The 19,922-nt window shown below is 35.2% G+C and overlaps 2 protein-coding genes and 1 long non-coding RNA gene across 3 annotated transcripts; 1 reads left to right on the top strand and 2 right to left on the bottom strand.

The window, feature by feature from the left end:
• Nucleotides 1-6,622: 6,622 nt before the first annotated feature.
• Nucleotides 6,623-7,402, top strand: LOC128133028 (uncharacterized). Its single transcript, XM_052770035.1, has 2 exons — nt 6,623-7,063; nt 7,143-7,402. The coding sequence occupies exons 1-2, from the start codon at nt 6,839-6,841 to the stop codon at nt 7,299-7,301; spliced, it is 384 nt and encodes a 127-aa protein (XP_052625995.1). The 5' UTR covers nt 6,623-6,838; the 3' UTR covers nt 7,302-7,402.
• A 581-nt stretch (nt 7,403-7,983) lies between these two features.
• On the bottom strand, nt 7,984-9,223 carry LOC111912601 (uncharacterized). Its single transcript, XR_008231224.1, has 3 exons — nt 9,168-9,223; nt 8,927-9,072; nt 7,984-8,849 (listed from the first exon to the last, which is right to left on the bottom strand). It is a non-coding gene; the product is annotated as an uncharacterized LOC111912601 (long non-coding RNA).
• An 8,337-nt stretch (nt 9,224-17,560) lies between these two features.
• LOC111912615 (uncharacterized) lies at nt 17,561-18,697 on the bottom strand. The gene is made up of 2 exons (XM_023908360.1): nt 17,926-18,697; nt 17,561-17,580 (listed from the first exon to the last, which is right to left on the bottom strand). Exons 1-2 carry the CDS (start codon nt 18,695-18,697, stop codon nt 17,561-17,563), a joined length of 792 nt encoding a protein of 263 aa, XP_023764128.1.
• Between the last annotated feature and the right edge of the window lie 1,225 nt (nt 18,698-19,922).

Here is a 19,922-nt window from a genome sequence, read left to right as displayed (position 1 = left end):
TAAACTAGTTAGAATGTTACCTTTAATTGTTGTTTGAAGATCTTGAGCTTTTGAGAACCTTAGCACCTCAAATGTTGTGTCTCTAATAGATCACAAACACCAAAGCAAGTGGGAGAAACTTAGAGAGAGAGGGGGGGAGGTAATTTTGGCTCTTGGAACTCTTCTTAGGGTTGGTGTATCCGAAATCTTGAAGCCTAGGGACCCTTTTTATAGGTGAGGAATTAAGGTTTCAATCAAAGTCCTCATCCTGTTGCTTAGGCTCTAAGCAGCCCACAAGAACCTTCCAGAATCAAGCCCTTGGATAAAATCTTATAGGCTATCCATAAGGATTTCGTCCACCCTATCTTTAGGGGTTCCCTAGTCCACTTTGCAATTATCTAATAATTACAAGTTCAGTCCCTTTAACTTAGTTAACCTCTTTTGACCACAAAATTAATTCTAAATTAATTGCTGACAAATGTTATTTAATTAATATGATTTCTCCTTTAATATATTATTCATATAATATATTAATAAACCATAATAACCTCTTTCTTTATTATTCATCCATTCAAGTTGCTTTGGTGAAGACAATCCAAAAGGACTATGCTACAACCGGGTCACGCACATACCAAATATAGTTATGGGTTTAGACACTAATCCAACAATTTGAATATTCAATTTTTTTCTTTTATTTATTTTTATAATTAATGTGAAATAAATAATGTACCTTGTAAAATTACGTTCCAAGATCCTTATCTTGATTGAAGTCTAACATGAAATTAGTCAACTTTTTTAGAATCGGCAATAGCTTCCTCCAATGTCATCTTGCCTTTCCTTGACCAATTTTGACCCATTTACAAAAAATGGGTGAATCAGTTTCCAAAACAGTCGACAAAATGGGTTTTCTGCGTCAACACCGAATGTCACTTGAAAATCTTGAGGAAAGAAACTGAAAACCCTAAACTATATATATATATATATATATACACACACACACACACACACACACACACACACACACACAGAGAAACAGAGGTTGCTGAATGAAATGAGTAATGACTTCAAGTTGTGTATCTTCTTGGCAGAAGAAACATGGGAATGAGGAGTTTTCAATTTTGTTCCATGGCTATAAATTTTTTTTGTTGACGTGACAGGTTTATTGAAACAATGTGTAACCTCAGATATGACAAAGACCATTGCTTCGAGCTTTTGTATCAGACAACTCCAAACATTTCAAACGATGAAAGTCTACCACTTTTTACAAATATATAAAAAATTGAAAGCCAAGCAAAAAAGTTACCTGGTAACGGATGATGGAATAAGAAACGCGTTTTTGTGAGATAAAGTCCAAGCACCGGGTATTAGAATTCTTGTTACCTCTTGAAATTCATCTGCAATAGAAAACCAAAGAGAACGAGATACAGATACAAACAGTAATTACATATACAAAACAAAGATATGAAAATGTTTTTTTGCTTCAAATCTTAATAATGGTATAAGTATATTAAACTTTGCTTTAAATATTGAGAAGGGCATTAAAAACTGTTGAAAAAGGTATAAAAGAACTTGATTTTTGTTCTAAATCTTGGAAAATCAACGGACTTGATTTTTTTGTTTAAATAGTGAATAGATGTTTACCTGTACTTTTTGTTATCTCTGTCTATTTCTACTGTCTCTTGCATGGACTGCATATATAGTTAAAGGAAGCAAAAAAAAAAAAATATTAAAAAGTCTAATTGAAAGTGTATTCTATGTTAGAGTGTTCGTTAAGTTAAACACCCACAAGAACTTTAAGATTCTTTAGGACATTGAACTAAAATAAAACCCATTTACCAAAACGAAATTTGATCTATTAAGTAACTTTTAATCTACCCTCTTCCTCTCTAATAAGAATTAAAATATATTAACTAATCTTGAATTGAACTTCAAAATATGTCTTTGTATCTCACATAAAACAATCATCCTTTAAACTATTTGATTTGGTTGCAATGTTGGCTAAAGGCTGCCAGCAGACACAAATAGACCTGACAATTGTAACACCGTAAAAATTAAAACAATTTTTCACTTTTGAAAAAACATTTTTAATTAAACAATTCGTTCACAAAACGTCATAACATCAAGTTTTCAAATCACAATGTCTCCCAAGATCAAAATACATCCAATTCCCATATGTGTGTACGAATCAAGCCGGCGCCTTCCCGTGGTCATCACTGGTACCTGAAACACATAACACTGAACACTGTAAGCATAAGCTTAGTGAGTTTCGCCAAAATACCACAATAATCACATAATAGCCACTCGACGCTGTAACTTTGTTGACCCCCTGGTCAAAGTGTCTCAGTGGGGCCCTCCAGCCCCAACTCTCTGTGGGCCCTCTGGCCCTAACTCTAGGGACCCGAAAGTCCCAACTCTGAATCATGCATATCACATATCACAATAAATCACAACACATAATAACATGCAATCACACCGACATATAACTCTATAATACTCTGTCTCTTAACTCTGTTACCACACTAGGTAAAGTATACTGAGAAGACTCACCTCGCGTATATCGATAACTCGCAAATCCTAGAAATCACTCGCGCTCGATACCCCGAGCTATAATCCTCCTATAACACAATATATCTCTAATTAACAATTTCACAACTAAGGTTGACTACCCCTATCAAGTCAACACTGGTCAACTCTGGTCAACGGTCAACTTGACCGGACTCGGCGAGTGCACTAGAGCGACTCAGCGAGTCTATACGTGTCCACTGATTCCCTGGGATCCTCTCTCGACACGTCGAGTATTTTCCCAACTCGACGAGTTCCACCTGGCATGAGTTGCGGGGCCACCACGACTCAACTCGCCGAGTCTCAAGAACAACTCGGCGAGTTCCAGCTCGACTCAGTCCACCTGTCAACCCTCTCTGACTCTCCCTGACTCACTGAGTCAACCCCTTAACTCGGCAAGACCACTCGCTGAGTGATTATGGACCATCTTCATGCTACTCGCAGAGTCTGTTCTTCGGACTCGGCGAGGCTATGCCATGCATACACTCAAACTCACTCCTGAGGTTAGATCTGTTCCAACAACTCATAGATCCAGTCCTTCCAAGCACATACATCACGTAAAGTTACAATCTTGGTGCTCATGCAAAGGTCCAAAGGCCTTATTTGATGATATGGTCTCTAGAATGCTATTCCAAGCTCATGGCCTCCATTAACACTCAAAAAGCTTGAGGGAAAAGAGTCTCTGGACCTCTTTTGGTCCAGATCTAGAGCACCAACACAAGAAGAGGCCAATTACTCCATGGATCATTCCTCAAAGAAACCCTAACTCTTAGATTTACACCAAGGACTGAGAAAGGAACAAATGGTTACCTCAAATGAAGTCTCTGAGCTCAGAAATCACTGGATGAACACCCTATTTGGTCTCCTCTTGCCTTGATCCTCTTTTATATGCAAAAACACCCACAAATAGTCAATGATCTTCCTCTTCTCTCTCACAAAACGCTCAAAGACTCTTTAGGGTTCTCTCTGGGGTTGGTGGCCGCAAATGACGACCATAAGCCCTTTTAAATAGGTCTCATACCTTGGAAATTAGGGTTTCATTAAACAGCGTGGACTCGCCGAGTCCACCTTTTGGACTCGCCGAGTCCGGACGCGAACCCGTGCCCAAACCGCGATCATACTCGGCGAGTTTGAGCTCCAACTCGCCGAGTCTCCTCACAAATCACCAAAATCTAAAAGAATAAATAATACCTGGGAATTCGGGCTGTTACAACAATGGGGCGGGTTTAGAGCGAATCGACCTTGATCCAAACCCTTTTAACAAATTTCAAAATCTGATCCAAACCCGCTCCGTAACCCGCAAGGTTCTGAATAGTCAAACCCATACCCTTATCCACCGAATCAACATATATCCAAACCCGTCCCGTAACCCGTAGGTTTTTTGAAAAGTCAAACACATTTTTCGTAAATCTTAAAATAACATTTATCAAATAAAACAAATGTTAATTTAGTAAACACATTACGTAGTCAAGGACTTTTGAATGGAATTAAAATCATTATTGTAATAACTTCTGATTGATTTTTGATCGCTGATTGCATTGATAAATAATAGCAATTACAAACTTTCTTTCGGTTGATAAATGACTTTATTGATATACAAATGAAATTGGTGATTGCTTGATGGAATACAAATGAATGACATCATGATTCTTAGTAGATGATTGGAAGTCTAGAAATCGAGTCATCGAGACCTATGTAAAAATAATTTAGCCTTTGGTGTTTTCTCTTTGGACTTTCGATTGGAATTAAAAGTAAACTTTAGGTAGTATTAAATATAAATATATAATTCTATAATTTATACGGGGCGAGTTATAAACGGAGAGGATCAATGATGATCCATACCCAACCCTTTTAATAAAAGGGTTAACGGGTACGAGTCGTTAACGAGTAAACGAATCAAAAACTATGCACCAAACCATATAATTCTTAAGGGTTTGGATCGGATCAGGGTCAAAACCCAATCCATTGCCAGACCTAGACACAAAAGAACAAAGAAAAAATGGCAAAGTACAAAAAAACCATTTCGTTACCAACCTTTAAAATCCATAATGAGAAAATTACTTTCATAAAAGCCATTGATAGATGATTTGTTTTTATATTATGGCCACTGTATATATTTTCATTTCGGCCATCATTGACCTACAAAAATAGGTTACCAGTTTTGACTTGTTTACATGGAAAGTCCATTAAAATTTGGTCACCCATTTTAGGTGAATAACGGCTTAATGAAAAACTAATGATAATAATTTTTTAGGTAAGAGTCTCTCAGTCTCCAAACAAATATAATCTAGTAATGTATCATCTGGTAACGTAAAGTGGAATGAATACCTTAATTGGGTTGGGCATTTCAACGAACGCCTTATAGGCATCTTTCTCATCCAAAAGCAATTAATTTGTTGAGCCTTTAAATCTCCCAAACCGGTAATCAGTGTCTCTAAGTAACCTTTAACCCGCAATTTTTCAGACCACAATCACAAATCTAAAAAAACGCAAAAATTTAACTGCCCTCAGAATGATGCTAATTCGATGATCATGGAGACCAATCGAAACCAAAGAGAGAACGCAGAGCAGTAGAAAGGCGATCAGTTGTAAGCACCCACGATGGGAATTCGAGGATCAATATCAACAAGCCAAACCGCTGCAACCACACACAAGAACTGGAAACTCAATATCCAAAATCGGAAAAAAAGGTTCAAAGTCAAACCTGGTAATCATATAATCTTCCAATTTGATAGTTAGAACACGATGCCAGTGAGGGGAATCGAAGAAAGCTATTGTCGATCGATCTCAAAAGCTGTTGGGGTGCATGAGAAAAAAGGAATGAAAAGTAGAATAGTCTGTGGAATTTATTTGCAAAATAGAAAAGGGAACGACCGACGGTGGTGGTATGTTGGAGTAATCTGATTGAGGAATAGAAACGGTAGAGGGCACAGTGAAGAGCAAACGATGAGAAGAATACACTGCATCAGCTACACACAACCTCAGTAAAGTAAAGGCAGTTCGACTTGGCTCAAAACGGTACACTACAGCTAAGAATGAATTAATTGTATGTATAAAACGGAATCGAAGAAGAAACCGACCTAAAACCAAACTCAACATCTCTACCAATCTTCTTCATTGCCACTCTTCTTGATCCCTAGAAGTTCATCAACACCTTGATAAGTTTCTATTGTTGTCAATGCGGTGTGAGGGGAAAGAAAGAGTGGTGGTGCATTGGGCCTTCGATGGCAGTCGGGGAGAAGCAGAAGTGAACATAACAACAATGAAAAGTAAAGGAGGAAGAAGGAGGAAATAAGGAAAAGCGAACGAAATTGTATTGGAGGAGGAGGGCGGCAAGGCGGCGACCAAAAGGGATAAGAAGGAAAGGAAAAAAGAGAAGTATTGGGGCGCTTTTATCAGAAGGGAAACTTCAGTGGCATAACTGAAAGAGAATAAAATGCAATGTAGCTAAGCTTTTAAGAATTGATAGTATATACTATTGAGTCAATAATACATGGACTTTTCTAAATATTTCCTTTTACGAACCCCATAAGCTATAAAACTTAACATTCTCCTAGTCTTCGTTTTCACTCGTACCAATTTTATATATATATATATATATATATATATATATATATATATATATATATATATATATACAGAGAGAGAGAGAGAGAGAGAGAGAGAGAGAGATAGCCCTGTCAAAAATACCTGTTACTCGAATTACCCACCCGATTTTTTCGGGTAACGGGTAAATTGGGTCGGGTAAATCGGATATCAGGTTAATTTTTTCGGGTAAGTGGGTAACCCGAATTTTTTTCGGGTCGGGTAAAGGGTAAGTTATTTGGGTTTCGGGTATACCCGATTTACCCGAAATATATATAAGAAATAATGTCCCTTTATGAGTTTATCTAACCCTCCCAATTCCCAAATCCCAATTTCCCTCGTTGAGGCTCGTTCTATTTTACCCATGTCAAAAACCCCTCGTACCTCGTCCGCTCTTTGTTGGTATTCGTCACCAATGGATGACTATATTGAAGTAGAAGATGAGACGACTGAAGTTGACAACCCAACCAATGATCAAGTTTTACAAGAAAAATAGAAAAAAGGGTAAATTACACCATTGGTCCCTCGTGCACATGCCAGAAAGCATGTTTAGTCCCTATTTCCAAAATTTAACTCGTGCAGTCCCTCGTTGTTATTTATCTTGCATGGTTAGTCCCTATGCACGTTAACTGTTAACTCCTTCCGTTTAAGCTACCCACGTGCCTTGCACGCAGGGGCATTTTCGTCTTTTTAGGGTTTGTGTCCATATTTAATGCCGTTACACCTTAAATCTTATAAAGAACACTGCAACCCTCTTTTCCTCTGTATCCTCTCGTTCGTCTCTTCCCCTCGTTCGTCTCTTCCCCTCGTTCGATCGATTTCTTCCAAATACATAACAATGATCGATATTAAATGCAATTGTGGAGCCACTGCAGTGATTCGCACATCTTATAGCAAAAGAAACCCTGGGAAACTCTATTATGCTTGTACAGTAAAGGTAAGGTTAATGATTTTAATTTTCGTTCTTCGTCTTCTCTAATTTTGCCCTAATTCTTCATCTACTTTAATTGGTTCAGGGACCATTATGCAAGTTCATAGGATGGGTGAATGATTATGATCAGGACTGTGATTGTATGGCGTTTAGGATGAAACTTGAAGAACAAAATCGCAAATTAAAGCTTTACCTAGTTATTAGCTGGGTTTTTTTTGTTTCAGTCCTTATATATAAAGTGTAGGTTAAGTAATGAAGTTGTTAGTATTTTGGTATGTGTATATTGTAATGGAGACTCTTTGTAATGTTATTTGTATTAACAAAAAAATTTCAATTTTAGTTGCAATATATTGTGTAATCATAATGTGGTATTATCAGTTGGTGTTCAAATTTTAATGAAAATGTGGTATTTGCAACATATGCAATATACCATTCAATACTAGCATCCAATATAACAATTAAAAAGGACAAAAACTCTAAAATATCCAAGATAACCATTGACCATTAACATAAAGGGACATCCAAAATAACAACATAGTCTTATGGCATACAAATAGTTATCCTACACAGCAACAAAGTATCAAAATACAACACATAACAACAAAGTAATATGGCAATAAATGCCTAACAAAAACATAGTTATCCTTCATGATCATGATACCAAACTACAAATTCTCAAAGCATGGGGCTTTTTCCTTTGTTCCCAACTCCATTTTGTACACCACCACTGCTACCTGCTGCACATTCTCCTGTTGTATTCCCTGCTGCACCTTCTCCTGTTCCATTCCCAGTCTGTGATTGTCCCTTGCAGGTCCTTCCATTGTGGCCCACATTTCCACATTTTGTGCATGTTACAGATTTCCATTTTGTGGACACTCCATCATCTTCTGTTGCAGATCTTCTTCTCTTTTTTTTTGGTCTGCCAATAGGGACACGATACTTTGGTGGTATCAACTTGGTAGGACATGTGCTTTTTTCCCACAATAACCTCCCATTAATAGGTTCAACTTTGAAGACATACATTTCTTTCCATGTATTGAGCCAATAAGTTGGGTGTACCCATGTCTCAGGTATTCCAACATTTTCATTGTTGAGCCTCATATCCCATATAGCTGCTATACTATGTTTGCAGGGTATGCCTGTCAGTTCCCACCTATTACATGAACAAGTTTGTTGGTCCATATTAACCACATACTGATTAGTACCTTCACTTGTAACCTGGTACTTCCCATTGCCACAGAACACTGCCCTACACTGTGCTGCCCTTTCTTTAATTTTTTCAAGGGTCTTAGTGGCTGTAGGAGTTAATGGGCCATTAGCTTTATCAATTTCTTTTTGAACCATGACAATTTTCCTCATGATATACTCCCTAATAAACTCCAAGCAACTGATAATTGGCTTATCACGACCCTTCACTATCTTGCTATTCAAACTCTCACACATATTATTCAACACAGCATCACAATGTGCCCTCCCTAATAAAACACAACTGTATTAGATTATATTTAAAAATTATACACTTATAAACATAATATTATATACCTGAGAAGTGGGATCTGGACCAGTGCTTAGGTGGAATAGAATTAAGCCAGTCATATGCTTCACTGTTAAGTTTCTTTAGTTCTTCCATGGCACTGTTGAATTGTGGTATGGTGGTACATGTTGCACATTTCCAAAGACAATCCTTGAATTCCTTGCCCCTCCATTTACGTTTCATGTTCTCATGAAGATGCCTTAGGCAATATCTATGCTCTGCTGCTGGGAAAAGTTTCTCAAGTGCAGGCAATAACCCCTAAATTATCAAAAGAGTGAAGTTGCTTATTGAATTGTAAAACATGCATGTGAAAATGAATGGAGAAATTTATTTACCTTCTGTCTATCTGATATGAAAGTGAAGTTGGAGTTTGCATACAAACCAAGATCATCTCCTAAGTTAGTTAAAAACCAGGTCCATGAATTAAAGTTCTCTGCTTCAACAACTGCATATGCCAAAGGGTATGTGCAATTGTTCCCATCTAAACCCTGAATTATCATGTCAAACACAGTAATACGCAAACAATTAACTATGGTCAAACATTAATCAAATACTAAAATATGATTATGCACATACCACTGCTGTCAGGATCATACCATGGTATGGACCCTTCATGAATGCACCATCAATCCCTAGTAAATCTCTTTTCCCTGCTGCAAATCCACTTTTCAGTGGACCAAGACAAATGTATACTCGTTCAAATACCCTGGTCTCAGATGCATAACATGGTTCACTTTGCACTTGAAGTTTGACTGTGGTGTTTGGATTTCTACTCTGCACCTCCTGTAAGTAGTCTCTTAGACATGAGTACTGAGCAGCAAAATCTCCCCTAATTGATTCCAGGGCTTTCGTTTTCGCCTTATGAACTTTCATGTCTGACAATCCAAGTTGGTATTTCTTCTCAAGCATCTCACATAATGCTCTAAGTGGTATTTCTGGGTTTGCCTCAACTGTGTCAACAATCTGTTCAGAGAGAAACTTGTAGTTACATGCCCTAATTTTCCTTGTTTGAAGGCACGTATGTTGCTTTTCATAGGTCTTAACAGTCCAGTTAATGTCTTTTTTCCACTTACTCACTAGTAGGACCCATGGGCATTTATGAATAGAACCATCTTTCACTTTCTTTTTCTTTTGACTTGGTCCCACTTTGTCATTACTTTTGCTGGTCCCACATGTTTCTAATATCCCAAGGTTTGGTATTGTCCCTTTGCAAACCACTCTAATCCTATTTTTGTCATTCTTGACGAAGTCTAACTCCCTTCTACTCTGTATGGAATGAAGATAAATTTGTTGATTAACTTCCTTGGCTGTGCTAAAAGTCTGGTGGATGTAAAATGGATCTTTGACAGCAGCTGCTTCATTCTTATGTGCTCTTCGTAAATCTCTTATCTTCTTCCTTTTTTTACTAGCTTCACCCTCATCTGATGAAGATGCAGATACAAATTCTTCAGTGTTTATAACCTCTAATTCTTCATCACCTTCTACTGCTTCATCTCGATCATCAGGAAAACTTCCAACCCACTCCACCTCTTTGTCAATGTTGAGGTGAAAGTTCTTCATATCAACCTCTGGATCATCTAACAAATTATCTTCATCAACTATGTAATCGCTATCTTGACTGTATTCACTATCTTCAGTGTCATCACTATCATGACTGTCTTTACTAGCTTGACTGTCTTCACCTGCTTTTTCACTATTTGGTTCATCTTGTTCCATAGGAGTCCCACCAAAAGGTTCACACCATTCAAATGTATCACCCAAACCATCAACATTAGGACATGTGCTTCCTATCATTGGTTCAGTCAAAGGGCTATCAATTCTTGGTATATAGGCAGGGGTTGACTCAACTGTTTCACTCAATGTAACAAGGGGTTGTTCCAAGGTTGTTTCAAGTAATGTACTAGGGGGTTCGTCCATAGTTTCTACATTCTCAAAAACAGGGGCTTCTTCACTAGGACAATCCCCTGAATTTGACCATGTCAATAACAAGCTTTTACGACAAAGGGACTCAGGAATTTCGTGTATCTTTATCTTTGCAGGGTTTGGGGACATTTGATACGTATGGAGCTTGGTTTCCCAAAACTCTGTATACACTTCTATCACCTTGTGTTCATACACGTATGACCTAAAGTGGTTTATATCTTCGTCACAACCCAAAGCATACAACCCAAAATCTAAATCCCAGGTTGGTCGTTTGAAATGATAATAAATACTTTTACCTGGTTCCACACAATCAAGCAATTCCATTATCTCGTCCATATCATGCACCGAGAACAAGTCACTATCAATGCCATCAATATATTTCATCTTCCCCTTTATGTATTTGCGGCCTGGAAACTTCGTAAAAACTCCACCATAGTTCAATCGTATCGAGAACATACTTGGATTGTCAGCTGCGAACCCAAAAAAAAATTACGTTTTAGGAACGTATAATGGATGATCAATTGAAAATGTAGAAAATTTTACCGTATGAGCTTTGGAGGTCGTATTCCTCCCATTCTTGCCTAATCCTCCAGTTCACCATCGTAGAAAACTAGGGTTTTCTCGTGCAATGCTAAGGGTCGACGGAGGATGAAATCAGAAATGATCGGTTATCGAAGTCGCGCCATACTGGTTCATGTATAAAAACCCTGAAAAGACGAAAATACCCCTGCGTGCAAGGCACGTGGGTAGCTTAAACGGAAGGAGTTAACAGTTAACGTGCATAGGGACTAACCATGCAAGATAAATAACAACGAGGGACTGCACGAGTTAAATTTTGGAAATAGGGACTAAACATGCTTTCTGGCATGTGCACGAGGGACCAACGGTATAAAGAATTCAACTCAAGATCGAAAGTTTGGAAAGAATACTTGATATCTCAAATATTATTGAGTAAAAAATCTCAATGTTCAAAGTTTAGCACGACATACTTATTTCATTATATTTATTTTTAGGTGCCACTAAAAAATTAAAAAAAAAAATTAAAATCGGGTAATACCCGAATTACCCTTACCCGATCCATTACCCGACTTACCCGAATTTAATTTGGGTAGGGTAACGGGTAAATTTTTTTATATGAAAAACCCGAATTACCCGAAACCCGAAAATTTTACCCGATCAACACCCATAGAGACAGATGTTCACGTTTTAAAAGTAATTATTGTGTGATTGTATGCATAAATGTGGTCCAATTAAAATTAAATAAATTATTAAATAATTAAATATAATATTAAGAATAGATTAGTCATATTACGTATACGTATTAATTAATATCCAAAATAAAAAACTGATATCATTTATTTAAAGGATGGATTCCTGGCTTTTATCTCAATAAACTTAAACTCCGCTCCGATCTTTTTAGGAGGCGACAGATCATCCTCCACCAAGCCACCATTGCCGTCCACCTCCATATCGGATTCAATTCTTGTTTTTTGTGCATCTGATCCATCTAGTATGACGCCGATTATACGATTAGATATCAAGATGTTGATATTCATCTCGTTCTTGTTGATATTCATCTCGTTTTTTTAATCAACTCTGAAAACAAAAAAAACTATTGGATTTGTGAACGGTTGAGGTTTATAACATATAGCGAAAATTGATATTCACGATTTCAAGTCTGCAAGGTTAGTTTAATTTCAATTTTTTTATCTCTAAATGACACATATTTTGATTTTGATTTTACTTTTGACCGACAATTGCTTTAATATCTAATTATATTTAATTCCTAGATAGCATCTTAATTTGCGGTGTTATGATAATTATTTAATTTGATAATGTTTTGATTCAATATGACAGATTATAAATTGCATTCCAATTGTTTTCAGTTTATATTAATGGGTATTTGTATTAATTAAATCACAAAATAGTTCGTGTGATAATGGGTTTAATTTCATACTTGTTTTATGCTTCACTGTGTTTTAGTTCACTCTAACATCCTATATATTCACGTTTTTGTATCTCATATGAGTTTTTGTATTTGCTTTTTTTTCTTTGGGCCTATTTTGTTTGGTAATTTTTATGATTAAGAAATCGATACTTACCGATCGGCTTATTTTATGATAATGTCAAATAAGTGTTTGTTGAAATGCCTAAAAAAGAATCTAATCATATGATATGCATTCTCTCAGAATTACTAGCAACTCGTGTGGTTTAGAATTGTCCTTACGTATTATGATCATAATGTATTGCCCTAATTATTAATTACAACTCACATTGCTAATTTTAAATGTTGTATGCATTCTGCCAAAGTTTAAAATGTCATATTTTGTTAGAATTAAATGGTAATTACACTTTAGATTTAATGAATCTTTTAGAATTTTTTTTTCTTATTATTTTTTTGTAATAAATGTTTTTGTTGAAATGTCACTTATTCTGACAGAATATGATTTTATGACAGTTATTCTCATAAAATGTTATGATCAAGGACACGAATGACTGACGTGACGACATTACAAAAATCACTTGAGGAATGAATCAAAGATTCATCACACACAAAATATAAGAAAGTTTTTATTTTATTTTATTTTAAGAATTACACTTATTATTTTTTCAGGATGTTATTGTTCAAGAATGTTTTTTTGCATCACAATCATACAATGTAATTATTTGATATATTATTATTTCAAAAATCGGTTTTGTGTATTCCTTCATAATATACTTTGTTATGTTTTCTTCTTATTTATGTCTTCTTAAAAGATGTCATAAACCGCCATTCTAAAAGAATGTCATTCCGACGGAATAAAATCCGGTATAATTAAAAATTATGTTAAATTTGAATTCATTAAAAAAATCAAAATTTTTAAATCAGGAGAATTACTTATCTCTAAAAATATGAAATTTTCCTTTTTTAAATTTATTTCAATTGACTAAAATACCCTTATAGTGAAATTAGATTGTATTTTTCAATTATTTTTAATTCAATAATATTTATTAATCAATTTCTTAAAATATGCCCACAATCATTTATACATTCATATAATAATTAGTTTTAATAGAATATCTAAGTATATATATATATATATATATATATATATATATATATATATATATATATATATATATATATATATATATATAATTTTTAGTTTCATTCTTTTCTATTTTAAATATGAATAATCCATCGTACGTTACACCATCTCCAATGGTAAATTATTTATACCTTATTATTATTGATTTTTTTTATAACTTATTACCAATTTGAGCGTATAGCTTGTTTTTTTTTATTGGCCACTCAATATATATTGGGTGGTCAATATACTTCTATGCTTTGTCATTAACACCTTATACTTTAGTTATATTTCATTTTACCTTCTAAATATATTTTAGTTTTAAATATTTATTTATTTATTTACTAGTTAATTATTTATATTAAATATATAATGGCTTTTCTTTTATGGAATATAAAATTATAATGATTATATAACTTGTTCTAATATTTTTTTATCACTATTCCGTAATAGTTTTTTCGTATTAAATTTTCCGAATGATATTTTATAATATATTTATTTTGAAACAATATATTATAATATATTTAATTAAAATAAAATATAATGTGTGTTTAAAAAAATTATTAAATAAGGGGGTTTTATAAAACATTTTAGATAGAGATGGATAAATTATTTAAAATTTTATAAAAAAGCTATTTAATGAGGTTAATCATTGGAGTGGTTATTTAATTATAGGTTAACTTATTATAATGATAATGTGACAATAATTTTAAATCTTAATATGACTTAACCATTGAAGATGCTCTTAACAAATTTCATATAGACAAAATTATGTAAATGATCGATTTTGTCATAAAGATTATGTCTGCAAGAAATTTAAACCATAGGGACCATCTATATAAAGAATTTGTCATATGGACCATAGTTAGTCAATTTTGTCAACCGTGAGGACCATTTATGTATATGGTCCTTTATTTTATATCCTAATCATTTATATTATATATTATAGACAAAACTGCACAAATGGTCCCTGTGGTTAGCTGAAAATTGTCACTTTGGTCCAAAAAGGTTTGGACTAGCACCAAAGGTCCAAACTTTTCATTTTGTTGTGAGTTTGGTCCGTTTTGCTTTAAACATTTTAAAAATGACGATTTTGCCCTTAGTTTTTTCTTTTTTAGTTTTTTTTTATTAATTTTACTAATTTTTTTGTCAAAATAAAAAAAATTGAAACTAATTCTCCCTCTCTCTCTCTCTCTCTCTCTCTCTCTTTACACATACCCATCTTCATCTTCTTGAAAATCAATCCACAGGAACAAAAAAACACCAATAACAAATAGTTGAGCTCGTCGGTTATCAATGGAGATAGAGAAAACAGAAGGAGAAATCATTATCTTGGGTTAGTCTTCTCCATTTAATTTTAGAGATGTTCGTCTTCTCCATATGTTTCCAGATCTGTTTGTGTTTTCCATCATAGTCAGGATCAGTTTACAGCACCACCCCCTTCTCAGTTTATCTTCTCCATCTATGGCTCGATTTTCAGATCTGTCACCAGAAAACCCACCTCAACCACACCCTCTAGTACCATGGTAAATCTACAACATATCGTCTCCAATCTTCGATCTTGTCGCCTATTTCCAAATCTGTAAATGTCGCTCTGTCTGGAAACTCGAGCCACAAACGCCGCCTCGCCTCCATCTCCGTTGATCCTCGTCTCTCTCTATCTTTCTCCATCGAACGTGAAGACCGTCGCAGACCAAAGATTTGGCTAACTAAGGTCAGCGATTGGTTAGGATTCTCAGATCCGACGAGTTAGGGTTTCAGAATAACGAGTATCAAACGAGTTAGGGTCTCCCAAATGATGATCTTTCTTCTTCTACGTCAGAAACCCTCTGTCGTTGTCGTCCTTCTTCATCGTCGAAAACCCTCTATCGTCAACGTCTGTGGCGGAGTTCGTATCTCTACTTCTTCGACGTTAGTGGTGGTTGTGGTAACAGATCTGCATATGGTGGTGGATCGGCAAGGGCTTCTCATTCCCTCCAACGCTCCCTTTCATTCCCCTTCTCTATCTTCATCTAGAATAGCCACTGTAGGTTACAGGACATTTCCGGAATTCAAACTTGAGAAGGAGAGATGTGGAGGCAGCGAGCTACGGTGGAGACGGTAACCGGTGGTGGTGGTGTTCATGTTTACCAGAGGGAAAAAAGATGGGGGTCGGTAGTGAATGGATGATAACACAATTATTTATTTATTTCTTTTTTGTTTAATTTTAAATCAGAAATATAACAAAATAAAAAAAATAGAAAATGAAATTAATGAGGGGCAAATCGGTCATTTTAAAAAAGTTCAAAGCAAATTGGACCAAACTCGTAACAAAATGAAAAGTTTGGACCTCTGGTGCTAGTCCAAACATTTTTGGACCAAAATGACAATTTTCAGCTAACCACAGGGACTATTTGTGCAGTTTTGTCTATATTATATGTATGGATGATCTTTGTTTTATATATTATTTTCAATATAAGTTACATATTCATGGTTATAAAATTACTATAATTATATATACATATTGGATAAAACTTATTACATACTAAGATATACATCATTATTTTTTCTTTATTATTGTTTTTTATATTTTATATTCAGCCTTAATAAAACAAATTCATTGATTAAATAGAACGATATTTTCAAATATTATATTTGTAATCATCTTACTTTTATCATTTACATGTTTTCTAATATATTTTACAACAATATAAACGGTATAATATAAATGCTTAATAATTGTTTGTTTTTTTTTCACATTCAACCGTCTTTTTATATTAATTACAAAGTAGATCTTTTACTTTTGTATAAATTCAACAAAATCCAACTAACAATTTAAGTTGGTGAAATCATTCTCAAAAATCATTTGATATATTTATGCGCTAATAACTCGTATATTACAAAGTAGATCTTTTACTTTTTATATTAATTACAAAGTAGATCATGATAGTTGTGCACTAGACTGTATTTACTAGGGCACAAAAAACATATATTTATGCGCTAATAACTTGTATATTACAAAGTAGATCTTTTACTTTTTATATTAATTACAAAGTAGATCATGACAGTTGTGCACTAGACTGTATTTACTAGGGCACAAAAAACGTATAAAATTCAACTTTTATATAAATGAAAACGAACGAAATAAAAGTTGAGCCTAGTTTGAACAAAACATAAGCATCCAAAAGCCTTGAGCATAGAAAGATCTAGCTTTTGATTGTATAACATCTTTAGGGAGTTTTATTATGTAGGACTTTGGATGGAATTCAATTCATCAAATAAACAACAATCTTCACACATTCACTCTAATAAGCTATGCTCAATCCTAATTGAAAGAATAAATCTCTAGCTATTTCAAGTAAGTGGCGATGTTTTCTTTCCACTAAACTGTTTTGTTGTGGAATATATGACATGGATGTTTGATGGATAATGTCATTCTATTGAAAGAAAGATTGCCCTTCATTAATTGAGCCTAGTTCATAAGCATTGTCTGAATGAATGATCTTTACTTGTTTTGAAAATTATGTTTTCACAAATTCAACAAATCCTTTTGTTAGTGTAAAAGCATGACTTTTTTTTGTTCATTAAATGCACCCAAGTATTCCTGCTATAACCATCCACAATTTTAATGAAATATTTATATCCATCATGAGAAATATGCTTGTAAGGCCCCCATACATCAACATGGATAATTTCAAAAGGAGTATTGGTGATTAAAATACTTTTTGGAAAAGGAAGTTTATGTTGTTTAGCTTTTGCACAAACAGAAAAAGGATCAACATGATGAGAAGAAGAAATAAGAGAAAGTATTTGAAGTTTATGAAATGGAAGATGGCCAAAACGTCTATGCCACAACAAAGATTACAATCAGGTTTGATTACAAACATATTGAAACAAGCTGGAAATTGTAAATTGAAATACAAAAGTAGATTGAAGAGTATTATGACAAAAAAAACATAAAGATCATTCACTCGTTTGCCAAGTGTGCCAAAAACAAGTCTATTCTTCAATGAGGGGTCCTGCATTAAACACTTGAATCAGTAAAGATTATCAAGTTTTGTAGTTGAGAAGTGAGTTTTGTTATGGAGAGTAAATTGTATCTGAAACAATGCATGAAGAAAACACCATGAAGAATGAGGTTTTGATGAAGTCTTACATCACTAAAAAAAGTAACAGGAGTAGAATGACCATCAGGAAGACCAATGTGAATTGGCTGAAGTAATTTGGTCATGGATAAGAAAATAGAACGATTAGAACATATGTGATTAGTTGCACCAATATTAATAATCCATGATTCACCAGGAGTTAATAAAGAAGAAGATTTGTAAGTATTTGTAGCAAATGCACTGAAGGAAATTTTTTACCTCCATTGTTCAAAGAGCCTTCTATGATTGAGGAATGAATTTGATTGACTGATGATAACTGATTAATAGTGTTAGTACTCAACAGTTGAAGCAAGTGTTCATATTGTTCTGGTGAAATAGAAGGAGCAGACATGGTGGTGACATTTTGAACTGTAGCTTTAGGATCTTCTCTTTTGGATTTTGTGAATTTGAAGTTTGCAGGGAATCCAACCAACCTGTAACACTGAGCTTTTGTGTAGTCAGACTTCTTACAATGATTACAAAAGATTTGTTTCTTGTTTGTAGAAGTTTTATTTGAAATATGCATAACAACAACATCTAAATTGAAAAAAGAAGACGTAGTAATACCTCTTTTTCTTTCTTCTTGAATGATCATTGAATAAACTGTAGACACAGTTGGTAATGGCTTCATCATTAATATCTGACCACGAAGAATTTTATAAGACTCATTAAGTCCCATCAAAAATTGAATGAGTCTTTGATCTTCTAAGAACTTGTGAATTTCAGCAGCAGATGTGCAGGAGCAAGGTGGAATTGCTTGAACGATTCTTATTTCATCCCGAATTTTACTCAATTCGGTGAAATAAGTCGAAAAATCTTCAAATCCTTGTGACATAGAGTATAGGTGTTGTTGAATCTGATAGAGTAAAGCATCATCAGCTTGTTCATAACGATGATTCAGTTCAATCCATATTTCTCTTGTAGTTTGAAGGAAGAGTAAGCACTCTGCAATATTTTTGTGTATATAATTTAGGATCCAACTTATCACCATTGAATTACCTCGAAACCAATTGGAATATGATGAATCAGATGAAAGAGGTTGTTGAATTGATCTATCCACAAATCCGATTTTTTTTCTTAGCTAAAGCAATCGTCATCGATCGCTTCTATGAATGAAAACCAACGCCATTAAATATGAATGTTAGCAAAAAAGAATTTGGATTATTAGAAGAATTAAGAAACTACAGACTGGATTGATCAAGAATTGAAGAATTAATAGAATTAGATTGAGACATGCTGATTGAATTTGTAACATCCCAAAATTCAAGACTAAAAATTTTCTTTTAATAAAACATTACTTAAAGCAAAATCATCAATCCAAATATAATCAGAGTATTAATTTCCAAAACACATGTTCATTATCATAGTAAAACATTCCCAGGGTGTCTAATCTATGGTGTGTGCCATGCGATCACCCCGAGCTCATCCCTCCGCTCCCGGAAGTACCTGAAACCAAAACTGAAAACCGTAAGCACGAAGCTTAGTGAGTTCCCCACCCTACCACATACCATGCATAACCACATACTGCACATACTGGGCCACGCCCGTTATCCTAGGCCTCGACCCCTACCTCGGGCCTCGCCCGCTACAACGGCCCCGCCGCTCCAGGCCCCGCCTGGCATAGAGCCCCGCTCGGATACAGATCTGTTTCACTTAGGCCTCGCCTGTCACAGGGCCTCGCCCACAAACATATAATAGCACATAAACATATCACATCACATCACATAAGCTAAACACATACTAACGGATCTTGTCCTAAGGCCTCGCCTATCTCTGGGCCCCGCCCTTGTCCTGCTACTGATGAGTCATGGAACCCCGTCCATACTCCTGCTGATGGTGAGGTACGGGGCCAACCCACCCTCACTCCTTCCCTAACTTGGGCCTCGCCCCTGATCTGCTGCTACTGAGATGTGGAAGACCATCCACACTCTGCTATTCGTGAGATACGGGACCTTGCCCACACTCACCTCCCTACCAGGCACATACAAGTATCACACAGACAACAAGTATAAACTATTGGTGAGATACGAGACCCCAAAATACCCACCCTCACTCCTTCCCTAACTTTTTATCGGGCCTTCTTCATCTCCTCATCCATGACATATTGCGGTACAAGAAGATCCCTCTCCCTGAACTTGGTGGTGATCTCCGCCACAGTCTCAGTGGTCTGCGTCAAATCCTAAAACTCCCGTGCCAACTGTTGCACCTCAATAATC

The sequence above is a fragment of the Lactuca sativa genome, chromosome 3 (genome assembly GCF_002870075.4).
Source record: "Lactuca sativa cultivar Salinas chromosome 3, Lsat_Salinas_v11, whole genome shotgun sequence".
In the NCBI taxonomy this organism is placed as follows: domain Eukaryota; kingdom Viridiplantae; phylum Streptophyta; class Magnoliopsida; order Asterales; family Asteraceae; genus Lactuca; species Lactuca sativa.
The sequence above is the reverse complement of the archived record's forward strand: the minus strand, read 5'-3'. Positions and strand labels throughout refer to the sequence as shown.